The following is a 16,991-nucleotide window of genomic DNA, read 5'->3' on the forward strand; positions in this document are numbered from 1 at the left end:
ATAAAAAGAGTTATTTCCTTATTTCAAGTATAAACATCAGAATTCTTTACATTTTAAAGATAACTTCACAAAATATAGTGGGTAAATATTAACTTGTGAAGAACAGGATATCTGAAACTAAAAAGGTAAATCTGTGTAGTTGTATAAATATATTTCTATAAAAACAAATACATATGGATATATAATGTCTAATATAGTCAACACCTGCAATTACAAAAAACACATTGATGCTTCAGCTTAAAACAAAACACCCATATCTAATAACGTTTGAGTTATTTTAGATTTGAAACATACTTTTAGTCTATAAAATATAACTTGAACGCATTTATTGTGTAAAATAACCCTTATTTATTCTCCCTTCTCTCCTCCGCAGGACGACGGTGAGTTTTGTGGCTTATTGTTGCTCCAGTCACTGCCTCCGGACCTTTTACCTGCAGGGATGAGGACACACACACACACACACACACACTCACTCGTCCAGAGAGCGGCAGATGAACGGTTCGTTTTGTTTGTGGATCTTTCAGGAACATTACTAAGAGAAGCAGACGCAGAATGTTAGGAGGTTTTTTTATTTTATGGACACAAGGCTCGTTGAGAACCTCACCAAAGACGTGTGTGTGTGTGTGTGTGTGTGTGTGTGTGTGTGTGTGTGTGTGTGTGTGTGTGTGTGTGTGTGTGTGTGTGTGTGTGTGTGTGTGTGTGTGTGTGTGTGTGTGTGTGTGTGTGTGTGTGTGTGTGTGTGTGTGTGTGTGTGTGTGTGTGTGTGTGTGTGTGTGTGTGTTAAACTAACATGATGACAGCTGAAGTATTCCACGCAAACATTTATTGAGGATAAACTTTTATCTTTAACTTTTAATTTTACTACCGTTTTTGAATATTTCTCAGTGAGTTCAAGATTGTGTTTTTATATTTAACTCGTTTCTGAAGCAGCTGCGTGTTTCTCCGAATGGAAGGACCGTTGTTGCACGTTTGCCCCGGTCAGCCATCGTTGGAATAAAGCACCACTTAAATATTAAACTTTTGTTGAATAGAGAATGACGATCCCTTAGTTCTTGTAAAGCATGATTCATTTTGTCCTTTGATTGTGTGTGTGTGTGTGTGTGTGTGTGTGTGTGTGTGTGTGTGTGTGTGTGTGTGTGTGTGTGTGTGTGTGTGTGTGTGTGTGTGTGTGTGTGTGTGTGTGTGTGTGTGTGTGTGTGTGTGTGTGTGTGTGTGTGTGTGTGTGTGTGTGTGTGTGTGTGTGTGTGTGTGTGTGTGTGTGTGTGTGTGTGTGTGTGTGTGTGTTATAGTCAGTGGCAGATTGGATATGCTACATGTTTAAGGTTCATGTTTAAACGTAAGTAAAAGGAATGATGCCGTTGTTGCTCCAGGTCTGTTCAGTTGGAGGTCTCCTGGGTAACTGATGCTTGTGTGTTGATTATTAATGTTGTCTAATTTCTAATGTGTCTTTTGTGTTGACTGTGTTTCAGTAAATATTGACTCGTTTGACTTTTGTTGTTTGTTCCTTTATTCACGTTGGTATAATGTTCATGTCACACTTTGTATCTTCAACTCAATCTGTGTGTTGGTGCCTTTCCTGTTGAGTTGCTAAATGCTTGAGAAAAGACATGATAAACCCCACACCTCAATAAGCAACAATAGAGTAATATATGGAACATGTGTTTTCATTATCTACTGATTTTGAATGCAAAGATTTCAGAAAATGCTCTTTTTGGCCTCGGAAATATGTAGATTTATATCATATTTATTTTAAATGACACAACATTAAAACATCACGTTGGACTGTGGGAAACTGGAAGACACTTTTTCACTGTTTTCTGACATTTTATTCACAAACCATTGAGAAAATAATTGTAAATTCCTGTAATATTTACAATTAAAATGTGAAATAAAGTGGGAAAACTAAACAAATGGGGTTACTTGGGTTTACATGATGATATATTCATCTTTAAAGTCCTTTTTTAATGCAAAGATGTCAGAAAATAGTGTTTTAAGGTTCTGAACTATGGAAATCTGCTGCTTTTCTCTATATAACATCTCATTAAAGTGAATATGTTGGGGTTAAAACTAACAAAAGAAGACACTTTTCCCTATTTTCAGACATTTTATAAACAAACAATTGAGAAAATAAATGGTAATTGGTGGGGATATTTTCAAATCGGTTGTAAAAGGGAAATCTAAAGGATGTTAATTCTGGCATGTTAAAGGTGGGGTAGGTCATTTTGGAGACACCAGGGGCCTGTACTACGAAGCAGGATTTTCGCTTAGCCGGCTAGATTCAGGGGAAACTCCGGCTTTCCGGTCCTACGAAGCTGGTTCTCTTTTTAGCGGGCTAGATCTCCATGGTAACTTATGCTTAGCGGCTAACCTGGGGGGTATACTACGAATCTAGTTCAACATATCCTGGATATGTTTTGAGTTAGCCCGTTGGCCTAATCCAAAACATACGCGCTCTCGCTAAACTGTCCTACGACGCTGGTTATCAAGTGGATCACTCAAGCCAGCCGTGTCCTATCTAGTTAGGTGCGCGTTCACATGAAAGGGGTGGTATCTGGAGCATTCGACCAATCACAAACATGGAGAAGCGTACTGACAGCGCAGCGTCATACTTCCTGAATGAAAAGTCAACTATAATATTAGTCAAAAATGAAGAAGTTAAACTTTAAACTGGATCATCCAGTTACTTTAGCCGGGCCGGCTCAGATGATTGGTCGTGCTTTTTACAGCGCCACAGATGACATTGTTTTATGTATTTGTTGTCAAAGCACTTCAGATATTCATTGCTATCGGGATGTTAAGAGCATTCCTTGGAATATAACAAAAAGTGTATCTCGAGCCGGTTTCTCAAACTTACCTACCCCACCTTTAACATACAGGGAAATTATATGAAATGTACATCAACATTATTAATACTCCTCTACGAAGAGTCAGAAGATCTTTATCGATGTTACAGTCAGGGATAACAACATGTCACGCTTTACTCGTACTTTCAGCAAAGAGAAGGATCAGATAAAAGAGAGCGAAGCACATCATCTCTTATCGAAGTGTGTGTGTGTGTGTGTGTGTGTGTGTGTGTGTGTGTGTGTGTGTTGGACCATGATCCTCTCTGTTCTCCTCTGGGAGTATCACATGTCCGCTCTCTGCACACGCTGCATGTTCATATTAAACATAAACACAGATCACATGACACCTAGTGTACACAGAGGTGTAAAGTAACTAAGTACATTTACTCAAGTACTGTACTTGTAATTTTGAGATACTTGTACTTTTACTTGAGTATTTCCATCTTATGCTTTGTACTTCTACTCATCTACAGTTCAGAGGTACATGGTGTACTTTTCCTCCACTAAATGTATTTAATACCTTTAGTTACTTTACAGATCTGGATGAAGGATGTGAAATATAATCAAGTGTTAAATCAGACTTTAGTTCCACCTGGAGTAAATCCACCAGCTACCCTGCAGTATACAAAGTCATTCAAACTAGCTGCACCTTTACCAGCTTTGAGAACACTTTCATGATCAATCATTATAAAACATATCATATATATTATTCTGAAGTGGACCAATCTGCACAACGACTACTTTCACTGTCGCTGCTTTCACTATATTTAGATGAGAATACTTTTCTACTTTTACTTGAGGAACATTTTGAATGCAGGACTTTTACTGTAACAGAGTATTCCTACACTCTGGTACTTCTACTTTTACTCAAGTACAAGATCTGAGTACTTCTACTTTTACTCAAGTACAAGATCTGAGTACTTCTACTTTTACTCAAGTACAAGAACTGAGTACTTCTACTTTTACTCAAGTACAAGATCTGAGTACTTCTACTTTTACTCAAGTACAAGATCTGAGTACTTCTACTTTTACTCAAGTACAAGACCTGAGTACTTCTACTTTTACTCAAGTAAGATCTGAGTACTTCTACTTTTACTCAAGTAAGATCTGAGTACTTCTACTTGAGGAACATTTTGAATGCAGGACTTTTACTGTAACAGTTAAGACAAATATTATATAGTATATCCATCTATCAGCACGAGAGATCTTTAAATGGGGATAAGGCAATGAGGTCCAATTACAGACCAATCAGCATCCTCCCCTGTGTCTCTAAGGTAGCTGAGAAATGGGCGTCAAAACTAATCCCCAAACATTTAGATAACGGTTTCGCTCCACTCCACCCAATGCAGTTTGGTTTCCGTGCTCACCACTCCACGGAGACAGCTAACTGTCTTTGTGGAAAAGGTTAAATCTATGTTGGACACGAGCCCATATGTACAGTTGCAAGAAAAAGTATGTGAACCCTTTGGATTCTCCACACATAGCGTTGTGTGTTCCTTCCAAACAACTCAACTTTGGTTTCATCTGTCCACAGAATATGTTGCCAGTAGTGCTGTGGAACATCCAGGTGCTCTTTTGCAAACTTCAAACGTGCAGCAATGTTTTTTCTGGACAGCAGTGGCTTCCTCCGTGGTGTCCTCCCATGAACTCCATTCTTGTTCAGTGTTTTACGTATCGTAGATTCGTCAACAGAGATGTTAGCATGTGCCAGAGATTTCTTTAAGTCTCTAGCTGACACTCTAGGATTCTTCTTCACCTCATTGAGCATTCTGCGCTGTGCTCTTGCAGTCATGTTTACAGGACGGCCACTCCTAGGGAGAGTAGCAACAGTGCTGAACTTTCTCCATGTATAGACAATGTGTCTTACCGTGGACTGATGAACATCAAGGCTTTCAGAGATACTTTTGTAACCCTTTCCAGCTTTATGCAAGTCAACAATTCTTAATGGTAGGTCTTCTGAGAGCTCTTTGTGCGAGGCATGGTTCACATCTGGCAATGCTTCTTAAGAATAGCTAATTCAAAACTAGTGTGTATTTTTTATAGGGCAGGGCAGCTTTAACCAACACCTCCAATCTCGTCTCATTGATTGGACTCCAGGTTGGCTGACTCCTGACTCCAATTAGCTCTTGAAGAAGTCTTTAGCCTAGGGGTTCACATACTTTTCCCACCCTGCACTGTGAATGTTTACATCGTGTGTTCAATAAAAACATGAAAACATATAATTGTTTGTGTGGTATTAGTTTAAGCAGACTGTGTTTGTCTATTGTTGTGACTTAGATGAAGATCAGAACACATTTTATGACCAACTTATGCAGAAATCCAGGTCATTCCAAAGGGTTCACATACTTTTTCTTGCAACTGTAGGTGCTGTCTTCCTTGATCTCAGGAAGGCTTTTGACACAGTTGACCACCAAGTGCTCCTTACAAAGCTGACGTATTTCAATTTTTCGGCAGATTCAAGACATTGGTTTAAGTCTTACTTATCGAACAGTAAACAGTGTGTTTTCGTCAACGGGGCCAAAACGCCCTACCTTGTCAACCCTGCTGGGGTTCCACAAGGTTCCATTCTTGGACCATTACTGTTTTCTCTGTACATAAATGACTTGCCTAATGTGTGTCCTGATTTGAATGTACAAATGTATGCCGATGATGCGGTCATCTTTCAACACGGGAGAAATACTGAAATGATCTCATCCTATCTCTCAAATGCTTTGGACACGGTTCAACACTGGCTGTTCAGTAAACGACCAGTCAACATCGAAGAATCCAATGTGTTTTTAAACAGAGCAGTATTAGAACTAGTCTCCCACTTCAAGTATCTTGGAGTCATATTTGGCTGAAACTTGACTTTTAAGAAACATATTAAGAAAGTATCCAATACCGTTAAATTCAATTTGCAAAATGTTAAACAAATTAGACCTTTCTTAACTGCCAATGCTGCAAAGTCACACCTCCACTGTATGATTCTACCCCACATTGAATAATGTTTGACAAACTGGTCGTTTGCTTGTGCCACAAACCTGAAACCCATAGAACAGCTGTTCAAGAGAGCTATCCAGGTGTTTGACAGAAGGTCACATTCATACCACCACTGTGCCATCCTAGAGAAACACCATTTCTTGAGTTTTGACAATGTTCAGTCTTTTAAACGTATGTGTTTTATTTATAAATGTTTACATGGACTCCCCCCCCCCCCCCCCCCCCTCCCTTAAGGGAATTCATCCACAGAAAACACACTGGACGCTGCACTAGGTCAGAAACCAGAGGAGACTGTGAGGTCCACCGTAGACGGACCACTTTTAGTCAAAATGTCCTCTCCGTTAAAGACAGCTCTTTGTGGAACAGCCTCCCAACTGAGATACGGGATTGTCCCACTCTCAATAGTTCCAAAGGTCAACTCAGAGAATGGTTGAGAAACAACCAGACGTGCAATCACCGCTAAATGCACTTTAACACAGGGGTATCTCCTCTTGCACTTTATGTAGCTCTTTTATCTTTTCTTGCACCTTATATGTCGTTGCTGCTACATTGTACTGCCATGTGGTAAATACTTGTGTAGGCTGCTCTTGCTCTCTTGCACTTTTTGCATATCATCTATTTTGTTTTTGCTATGTTTGTAAAATGTAATTTTCTTAAATGTTTTATGTGAGGGACTGCGGATGGAAATGAGCTCAAAGCTAAATCTGGCACTGTTACGCTTGATACATTTGACTATTTTAAGTGTTCATTACTGTGCTTTGTCCCTGCCAAATAAACCATTACAAAAAACAAAAACAGAGTATTCCTACACTCAGGTACTTCTACTTTTACTCAAGTACAAGATCTGAGTACTTCTACTTTTACTCAAGTACAAGATCTGAGTACTTCTACTTTTACTCAAGTACAAGATCTGAGTACATCTACTTTTACTCAAGTACAAGATCTGAGTACTTCTACTTTTACTCAAGTACAAGATCTGAGTACATCTACTTTTACTCAAGTACAAGATCTGAGTACTTCTACTTTTACTCAAGTACAAGATCTGAGTACATCTACTTTTACTCAAGTACAAGATCTGAGTACATCTGTACTGCACAGTGTTGAGGTGCATTATTGAGGTGTTTGCTTTGCCTCTTGTTTAAAGGGAAATATGTCACTGTTTGCAAAACTTGATTTAGCCGAGCTTGAGTTGCTCGTTAATTTGCAATATAAGATTTGTGCACAGGACCCCCATGAGGTATTTGACTAAAGGGGCAACTTCAGTCATTTCTCATACGAGGCAAGGCATTTATTAAAGAGGCCCTTTCCTGTAGTGTGTTATATAGGTTTGTGTGCATGTAAATGGTCTGCAAAGGCTACAATGTCCTCCCTCTATTGGATTTATGAAGCTCGGTGCAAGTTCTTTCAGGAAGACTCGGGGGCCGTTTCTCAATCTCGAGGAAACTGGCTTCCAAGCCAATATTTCAAGGATGCTACGTCATCGAGTGCCGCCGAAGGACTGTTCCAATCTCCAGCATACTTGGAATTCCACCGAGGCCGCGTCCTTGGTTTGGGGGAAATTTCGAGGCTGCACATGGGTAGACTTCAAATCCCCACAATGCATTGCGCACGGACCAATTTCCCCAAATCTGTGGCGGAAAATGTAAGGCGGGGCCTCTCATATGACGCACACCTGCACACTTGCTAGCCTGTTCCACTCTTCGTTTTCCGAATGTCAGGAAGGATTCTTGCCTCGCTTCTGAAGCAAGTGACTCGGAAGAAATCAATCAATGTTTATTTATATAGCCCAATATCACAAATGTTACATTTGTCTCAGTGGACTTTACAGTTTGTACAAAATATCAGTATGACAATACGACACCCTCTGTCCTCAGACCCTCACATCGTACAAGGAAAAACTTCCGAAGAAAACCCACAGTTTAAAGGGAAAAATGGGAGAAACCTCAGGGAGAGCAACAGAGGAGGGATCCCTCTCCCAGGACGGACAGACGTGCAATAGATGCCGTGTGTAAATTGAAAAGATAATACATTTGCAACATAGGTAGTCCAAATGTTTGGAAATGCATGTGTGTATAATAGGAAGATGAATCCACAAGGATATCCATCCAGGACCTATGATCCAGGACCACAGCCACGACTCAAGATCCAGGGCTCACGATGCAGGACACAGGACCGCAGGATCATCCATGACTCCGGATCCCGGCGTATATAGACACCAAAAAGAAAGACATTTGGGGAGGCTGGGTTAATCGGAACATGAGAGTACACAGGTATAGACAGAGAGAAGGAAGAAGTAAGATGTCCCCCGACAAACTAAGCCTATATCAGCAAAACTAGGGGCTGAATCTAATCAGCCCTCACTATAAGCTTTATCAAAAAGGAAGGTCTTAAGCTCACTCTTAAAAACGGATAGGGTGTCTGCCGCCCAAACACAAACTGGAAGCTGATTCCACAAATGTGGAGCTTGATAAGAAAAGGCTCTGGCTCCCATTGTACTTTTAGAGACTCTAGGAACAACCAACAACCCTGCATTCTTGGAACGCAATGCCCTAGTAGGACAGTAGGGTATAATGAGTTATTTAAGGTAAGATGGCGCCTGCCCATTAAGGGCTTTGTAGGCAAGAAGAAGAATTTTAAATTATATCCTGTGTTCTATAGGGAGCCAGTGTAAGGCAGCCAGAACAGGAGTAATGTGGTCCCTTTTCCTAACTCTGGTTAGTACACGAGCTGCAGCATTTTGAATCAGCTGAAGCGACTTGACTGACTTCTTGGTACACCCTGATAATAAAGAGTTACAATAATCCAGCCTTGAAGTAACAAATGCATGGACTAGTTTCTCTGCATCGTTTTGAGGCAAGATATGCCTGATTTTTGCAATGTTACGTAGATGGAAGTAGGCGGTCCTTGAAATTGATTTTATGTGGGCGTTAAAGGATAAATCCTGATCAAATATAACACCAAGATTCCTTACAGTCTCACTGGAGGCCAAATTAATGCCATCCATAGTTAGTATATCCTTAGATAATTTGTTTTGTAGATTATTCGGGCCGAGTACAATAACTTCAGTTTTGGTCGTGTTTAACATCAAAAAGTTTACGGTCATCCACGTTTTTAAGTCCTTGAGGCAGTCTTGAATTTTATTTAGATTATTGGTTTCATCAGGCTTGATTGATAAATATAGTTGAGTATCATCCGCATAACAATGAAAATGTACAGAATGATTCCTTATAATATTGACTAACGGAAGCAAATATAATGTGAACAAAATAGGTCCGAGCACTGAGCCCTGTGGCACTCCACGGCCAACCTTGGTTCGCGTGGAAGATTCATCATTGACACGTACAAACTGAGAGCGTTCAGATAGATAGGACCTGAACCAGTCTAAAGCAGTTCCCTGTATGCCAACTAAGTGCTCTAATCTTTGCAATAAGATATCATGGTCGATAGTATCAAATGCAGCACTGAGATCGAGCAAAACAAGAATAGAGACAAGTCCCTTGTCTGAGGCTATTAGAATGTCATTTATGACTTTAACCAGAGCTGTCTCTGTGCTATGATGTGTTCTAAAGCCAGACTGAAAATCTTCAAATAAATCATTGTTTTTTAAGTAATCACACAGCTGTTTTGCGACCGCTTTCTCAAGAATTTTTGAGAGGAACGGAAGATTGGAAATAGGTCTATAATTGGCTAAAACCTCTGGATCGAGGTTGTGCTTTTTAAGAAGCGGTTTTATCACTGCTACTTTGAATGATTGTGGAACATAGCCTGATAATAAAGACATATTCATAATATTTAATAAAGAAGTGCTAATTAATGGAAAAACTTCCTTCAACAGCTTAGTTGGAATTGGGTCTAAGAGAATCATTGAATTTAATTGTTCAAGGTTTATGGCTGAAAAGCATTCTAGTTTACTCTCTAGTGTAATATTAGAACTTACGTTTCCGGGAGCTGTTGATAACACTATACTGGTCAAAGGCAAGAGGTCATTAATTTTGTTTCTAAGAGTAACAATTTTATCGTTAAAAAAGCACATAAAATCATTACTACTGAGTGCTATGGGAATAGAAGGCTCAATCGAGCTGTGGCTTTCTGTCAGCCTGGCTACAGTGCTGAAAAGAAATCTTGCATTATTCTTATTCTCATCTATTAATGAAGAGTAGTAGGCTGCTCTCGCTTTACGCAGTGCTTTCTTATATTCATTGAGAGTAATATGCCAAATTAAACGAGATTCTTCAAGTTTAGTGGAACGCCATATCCTTTCAAGTTGTCTCGACTTTTGCTTTATTTTGCGGGTTTCGGCATTATGCCATGGAGCTAGTCTATGTTGTTTTATTTTCTTCTTTTTCAAAGGAGCAACAGAGTCTAATTGTATTTGCAGCGCATCTGTAGCACTATCACATGATCAATTTGGGGTGGTGTACATTTTGTATAAGTTTCCTCCCCTACATGCAGACATGCTATCGAGTTAAGTATTGGTGGAATCTCTTCCTTACATTTGGCTACAGCACTAACAGATAGGTTTCTGCTGCAGGAGCTTTTGACTAATGCTTTGTAGTCTAGTAACAGTACTTCAAAAGTTACTAAGAAATGGTCGGATAAAGCAGGATTATGCGGTTCGACTAATAGTTGCTCAATTTCAATACCATAAGTCAGAACAAGGTCGAGAGTGTGATTATAGCAGTGGGTTGGTTTATTTACACTCTGACAGAAACCAACAGAATCTAATATAGAGTTAAATGCCACAGTAAGGCTATTTTTATCATCGTCAACATGAATATTAAAGTCACCTACGATAATTACTTTATCTGTTTTAAGAACCAAAGTTGATAAAAACTCAGAGAATTCAGATAAGAATTCTGAATAAGGACCTGGTGCACGGTACACTGTAACAAATAAGATTGGCTGCAAAGTTTTCCAGGTCGGATGCGTAAGACTAAAAACGAGACTTTCAAAGGAGGTATAATTTAATTTTGGTTTAGTATTGATAAGTAAACTTGAGTCAAAGATTGCTGCAACTCCACCTCCTCGGCCCGTGCCTCGGGCAATATGAGTATTGATATGGCTGGGTGGAGTGGCCTCATTTATGCTGACATATTCTTCATGTCTCAACCAAGTTTCAGTGAGACAGCATATATCTGTAGAGGAAACTTCTGTGTAGCATGCAATGGAGTCACCGACTCAGGAAGGAGACACGGGAAGAGTCGGAGCTTTGATGTCAAACCACTGTGATTTATTTGGAGTTACGGCCGGAGGATTCACATCACAAATCCAAGAGTCAGAGGTTCTGACTTCACGGTAGAGTTGCCACGTCAATTCTGGAGAGCCTCTCTCTTGCCAGCCCATCTAACTGGTTTCGCAGAGAGTAAACAACATATTTGAGAAGATAGCCTAAACAGTGTGGGAACACTGAGCTACTTGCGTCGGACACTTATGACCTCGAAGATTTTACCTTGGAGTCCACAAATACAGAGAAGGAAGTGTCCCAGTGTACCCACAACACAGACCATCTGTGACCCAGTATTGACCGGTCACAGAATGGGAACAATAACATTATTGGCTAAGCCGCCTGTGTCCTTAAAGAAGGTAAACAGACATCAAGGTTTGTCCTGTATGTTACAAATTGGCGTCTTATGATAATTATTTCCATAACAATATCAATATTATAATCTGATATTAAATCATTTACCAATATTGCTTTAGATGCTAGAGATCTTATGTTTAAGAGACCACATTTAATATTCCTGGTTTGTTGGACTGTAGTAGTTGTTACATTTACTTTTATTAGGTTATTATGTATGACACCTCTATTAGGTTTTACCTTAAATTGTCCTTGGGCAGACACACACACCGCTAATATTGGGTATTTTATTGGGTATTTTATTGGGTTGTGCTACCAAGCAAGCATACTCGACATTGAGAAACACCCTGGGTGTATAATATATATATACATTCACTCCGCAGCTGCTTTAAAATGGTTCTCCTCTCTCCTGCAGTCACCCTCCTCCCCATCCTCCTCCTCCCCATCCTCCTCCTCCCCATCCTCCTCCTCCCCATCCACCTCCTCATTAAACCCAGATCTTCAGCATCACCACCAGAGTCTAGACCCCGGGGGGGTTCCCTATATGCTCAGGTATTTTTATTATTGCTTTTAGGATGCCTATCACCATCTGGCAAAGGGACTATCGATGAAAACTAGCCTTTTGGCTAATTCGAGTACTGTTACATGTTTTTAATATGTTGATTAATGTACACTGTCCCTTGTTTTAAATAAATCAATTCAATTCACGGCTGCATTTCCCCTTTAGATATATAATTTCAGGATCGGGGTCTAATCGCCAAAGACTTAACATTTATCATACAGTATGGCATGTGTCACTAAACGTTCTTGAAACAAAATGAAGTCTCTCCTGATTGAACTGCAGTATTTGTCTTTTCTCTACTCGTGATAACATAGAGACACATTTTCTTCACTTTCCTACGAGCTGTATAGTACCCTATTATGTTTTTGGGGTTTTCCCTCTCCTGTAATGCGTTATATAGGTTTTTAGTGCATGTAGAATGTTGGTCTGCAAAGGCTAAAATACCTATGTTCCCTCCAGAGGGAGTTTCTCTCCCACACACTCCCCCCTGACGTTATCCAATGTGTATATTTATGTTCAGTAATTGTATGCAAAAGTACACATATTAAAGTATAATGCCTTATTTGCATATGTGTGATATATATGATATATTTGATATATTTGTTTAAACGCTTTTGTTACCCCTATTCACTGATCTATGTCTTCCACTTAAATGCGTCTCATAACTGAGCATCCAAACACTGCAGGTTAATATGAAGCGTGCTCAAATAGCTTCCTCATGCATACGTGCAGAAAGCCTCTCCTCAGTGAATGGAGCCGTTTCCCCTGCAGTCCTTCTCTTCTTACATAATCACTTTTGATTTATTTTTGCAACGCCACAAGGCCTTCACATGAATACTGAAGACTCCCGAAATACACTGAGAGGAAAACACACTGAGAAACAAAGACGTGAAGCGAGTTAAGATAGTAAAAGTAAACAACTCCATAGAGAAAACAGCATTTACAGACATGTGGATATATAAATATGAATTTGAAACTTCCTCAGTTCATTTCTGACATTAAGACAATTTATTTGTATGTTACAAATTTTGTGAAATGTAATGTTTAAATATACAGATTCTGTGTAACTCGTGGGAGGAGATATCTACAGATGCAACAGTACACAACCAAATGTGAATTTTTGAGTTTTTTGTTCCACCATTTAGAAAGAAGATATGGCAAGGCAAGGGAACAAGGCAAGGTAGCAAGGCAACACGACGACAAGACAAGGCAAGGTAACAAGGCAACAAGGCCAAAGACGACAAGACAAGGCAAGGTAACAAGGCAAGCTAACAAGGCAACAAGACGGCAAGAAAAGGCAAGGTAACAAGGCAAGCTAACAAGGCAACAAGGCAACAAGACAGCAAGACAAGGCAAGACAAGTTGACGAGGCAACAAGGCAAGGAAACGCAAGGTAACAAGGCAACAAGGCTACAAGGCAACAAGGCAGCAAGATAAGGCAAGGTGACAAGGCAAAAAAAACGCAAGGCAACAAGGCTACAAGGCAACAAGGCAACAAGGCAACAAGTCAACAAAGGAACAAGGTAACAAGGTAACAAGGCAAGAAATAAAGCTAAATATCTCCCAAAGTTAACCAGTGAATGAAAAAACAACATTATTTTGCATAAATCGTCTCTTCTACACTCAAATATTTGAGGTCTTTACTGCCCTGAGATCCTTGTTGGTCTCCTGTTTTCTTATCTACAAGCTTAAGCGGACATTTTGTAAACAATATATTGAATTGAACTGAATCAAAATCAGTTCAATTAAAGGAGAAGAGACAGACAGTAGCATAAATATCTTCCAACCCAATGTCTTTTAAAATGCCAAAAGCTTTCTGAGTGTGTGTGTGTGTGTGTGTGTGTGTGTGTGTGTGTGTGTGTGTGTGTGTGTGTGTGTGTGTGTGTGTGTGCGTGTGTGTGTGTGTGTGTGTGTGTGTGTGTGTGTGTGTGTGTGTGGGGGGGGGGGGTCAGATGGTACCTGCAGAACTTTTGCCCTTTGAACGTTCCCAGCTGGTTATCTCCTGCAGGATTGAAAAGGTCAGATTTGTAAAGATTGAGAAGAGGAACATCTTTCCTTAAAATGCATCTCAGACTAAACGCAGACTAGTCCCACAAATGAATGCCATGAACGTGAATAATCTTAAAATTAAAATAATCCAGTTTTTGCCTCAGTATTAAATATCTGGTTAAATAAGTGGTTTCAGCTGATTCAAAATGCTGCAGCTCGTGTACTAACCAGAGTTAGGAAAAGGGACCACATTACTCCTGTTCTGGCTGCCTTACACTGGCTCCCTATAGAACACAGGATAGAATTTAAAATTCTTCTTCTCGCCTACAAAGCCCTTAATGGGCAGGCGCCATCTTACCTTAAATAACTCATTATACCCTACTGTCCTACTAGGGCATTGCGTTCCAAGAATGCAGAGTTGTTGGTTGTTCCTAGAGTCTCTAAAAGTACAATGGGAGACAGAGCCTTTTCTTATCAAGCTCCACATTTGTGGAATCAGCTTCCAGTTTGTGTTCGGGCGGCAGACACCCTATCCGTTTTTAAGAGTGCGCTTAAGACCTTCCTTTTTGATAAAGCTTATAGTTAGGGCTGATTAGATCCAGCCCCTAGTTTTGCTGATATAGGCTTAGTTTGTCGGGGGACATCTTACTTCTTCCTTCTCTCTGTCTATACCTGTGTACTCTCATGTTCCGATTAACCCAGCTTCCCCAAATGTCTTTCTTTTTGGTGTCTATATACGCCGGGATCCGGAGTCATGGATGATCCTGCGCTCCTCTGTCCTGGATCGCGAGCCCTGGATCTTGAGTCGTGGCTGTGGTCCTGGATCATAGGTCCTGGATGGATATCCTCGTGGATTCATCTTCCTATTATACACACATGCATTTCCAAACATTTGGACTACCTATGTTGCAAATGTATTATCTTTTCAATTTACACACGGCATCTATTGCACGTCTGTCCGTCCTGGGAGAGGGATCCCTCCTCTGTTGCTCTCCCTGAGGTTTCTCCCATTTTTCCCTTTAAACTGTGGGTTTTCTCCGGAAGTTTTTCCTTGTACGATGTGAGGGTCTAAGGACAGAGGGTGTCGTATTGTCATACTGATATTTTGTACAAACTGTAAAGTCCACTGAGACAAATGTAACATTTGTGATATTGGGCTATATAAATAAACATTGATTGATTGATTGATCTCTGTCTGAATAAACAATATATTTAATATAAAAACATTGCTTTGTAAAAATGCCCTTGTAATGAATCTGAAGCTGGTAAATATTATTTACAGTAATATAAATTAATTTGAGTCCCACGCATTTTTAAAGGATCTTTTTTTTAAATATATATAGCCTATTGACAAATAATATTAAAAACGCATTGCAATAAAATCCCTTGACTTCCTTAATTGTATTTTTACTAATCCACTCTCTCACACGCAACCCCTCATCCTGTGTGTTTTAGATTAAAGTGATTTATTAGATGTATTCCCTTTTGGTAGGATTTTAACTGAGCAGTTGTCTCTTCAGATGCCTGACAGTAAAACATCGTGTATCTCCTCCCTGTGACATCAGAGGGCGCGGCCATTTTGTGAGCAGCATCAAATTACACACGATGAGGCCGGAAGTGAAGTGACTGACCCACCAAAATAAAAGCCTCCGATAGCTGTTGATGACAAAATGCCAAAAAAATACACCAAATATTATTTATTTAAATCGAAATACTAAATGATTAGAGCTGCAATGTTTACAATTAGAGTTTATAGATTCAAGATGTATAATGTTAATTTATCTCCGGTTACAAGTTGTTAAGTGCTTTTTCTAGATGGCTTTATTGAAGATAAACAATATAGTATATTAAACACAATTTAAAATTTAAAACACACACACACACACACACACACACACACACACACACACACACACACACACACACACACACACACACACACACACACACACACACTTTGATGGCTTTTGGCATAGAATAGATGTGTGCTACTGTCTGTCTCTTCTCCTTTAATTCAACTGATTTTGATTCAGTTCAATTCAATATATTCTTCTATTGTTTACTAAATGTCCGCTTAAGCTTGTAGATAAGAAAACAGGAGACAAGCAAGGATCTCAGGGCAGTAAAGACCTCAAATATTTGAGTGTAGAAGAGACGATTTATGAAAACATTTAGTTTTTTCATGCAGTGGTTAACTTTGGGAGATATTTAGCTTCATTTCTTGCCTGGTTGCCTTGTTGCCTTGATGCCTTGTTGCCTTGTTGCCTTGTTACCTTGATGCCTTGTTGCCTTGTTTCTTTAAGCCATGGTTCTGTACGTATTTGTCTTTATTTGTATTAAATATGAATACTAATGTGTACTTATTTTCTTTGTTATTGTTGCATGCTTTATGTAGCTGCTCTGCCACTTATGCTGTAACACTGCTGTGGGACTAATGAAGGAATTCTAATAAGTCCACGTTATCTAACAAGAGGGTTAACTCCTCATGCTTTTATTTTGTAAAACCTGAACAGGAAAAGTGTGATTTCTCTCCCCTCATGGTGGTGAGGGGGGCTCGGTGTGTTTCCATTTAATAATCCACATCTCAGTCCCGGAGAGCTGCTGCAGCACGGAGCGACATTTCCACTGAAAGTGAAGAAAAAACAGCCAAATCAAAGCCAGAAGAGCAGAGGAAACCGCACCAGGTAAATGGAAAGACTCGCCTGCTGCAGACACACACCACACACACCTGCTTCAATCATAATCCTGCATAAGAAATCTGTGTCGGATTTAAAGTGTCGTCGTTTATTTCTCACCCTGAGGTGGCTGGGTCAAGTTAACCTCCTGCGACTGATGGGTTTCATTCTCATTTTCTGCTCAAATCCCTGGAACTCTGGTGTTTTTTGTTTCTGTTTTTGCACGCAGAGCTTCTGTCCGTGTTACATATATTACAGGATTAAAGTAGCTGTTTGTTGTCAGGATTAAATGAGAGGATAAAGCAGCTTCTCTCGGAAGAAGACTCCCAGGTTTCCTTTGGTTTAACCCCGGGGCTCTGGAGCCT

The 16,991-nt window shown here is 39.8% G+C and overlaps 1 protein-coding gene across 4 annotated transcripts in view; it reads left to right on the forward strand.

Annotated features, from left to right (window-relative positions):
* Positions 1 to 1,489, forward strand: part of lrrc28 (leucine rich repeat containing 28) — a 29,430-nt gene extending 27,941 nt beyond the window's left edge. For all 4 annotated transcript variants that reach the window (XM_034220748.1, XM_034220749.1, XM_034220747.1 and 1 more), the window contains 2 exons: positions 374 to 479; positions 541 to 1,489. In XM_034220748.1, the coding sequence (XP_034076639.1) occupies positions 374 to 443 (70 nt within the window). In that variant the 3' untranslated portion in view covers positions 444 to 479; positions 541 to 1,489. The remainder of the gene's footprint in view (positions 1 to 373; positions 480 to 540) is intronic.
* Positions 1,490 to 16,991: the final 15,502 nt, after the last annotated feature.

Source organism: Gymnodraco acuticeps, unplaced genomic scaffold (genome assembly GCF_902827175.1).
Source record: "Gymnodraco acuticeps unplaced genomic scaffold, fGymAcu1.1, whole genome shotgun sequence".
Taxonomy (NCBI): Eukaryota; Metazoa; Chordata; class Actinopteri; order Perciformes; family Bathydraconidae; genus Gymnodraco; species Gymnodraco acuticeps.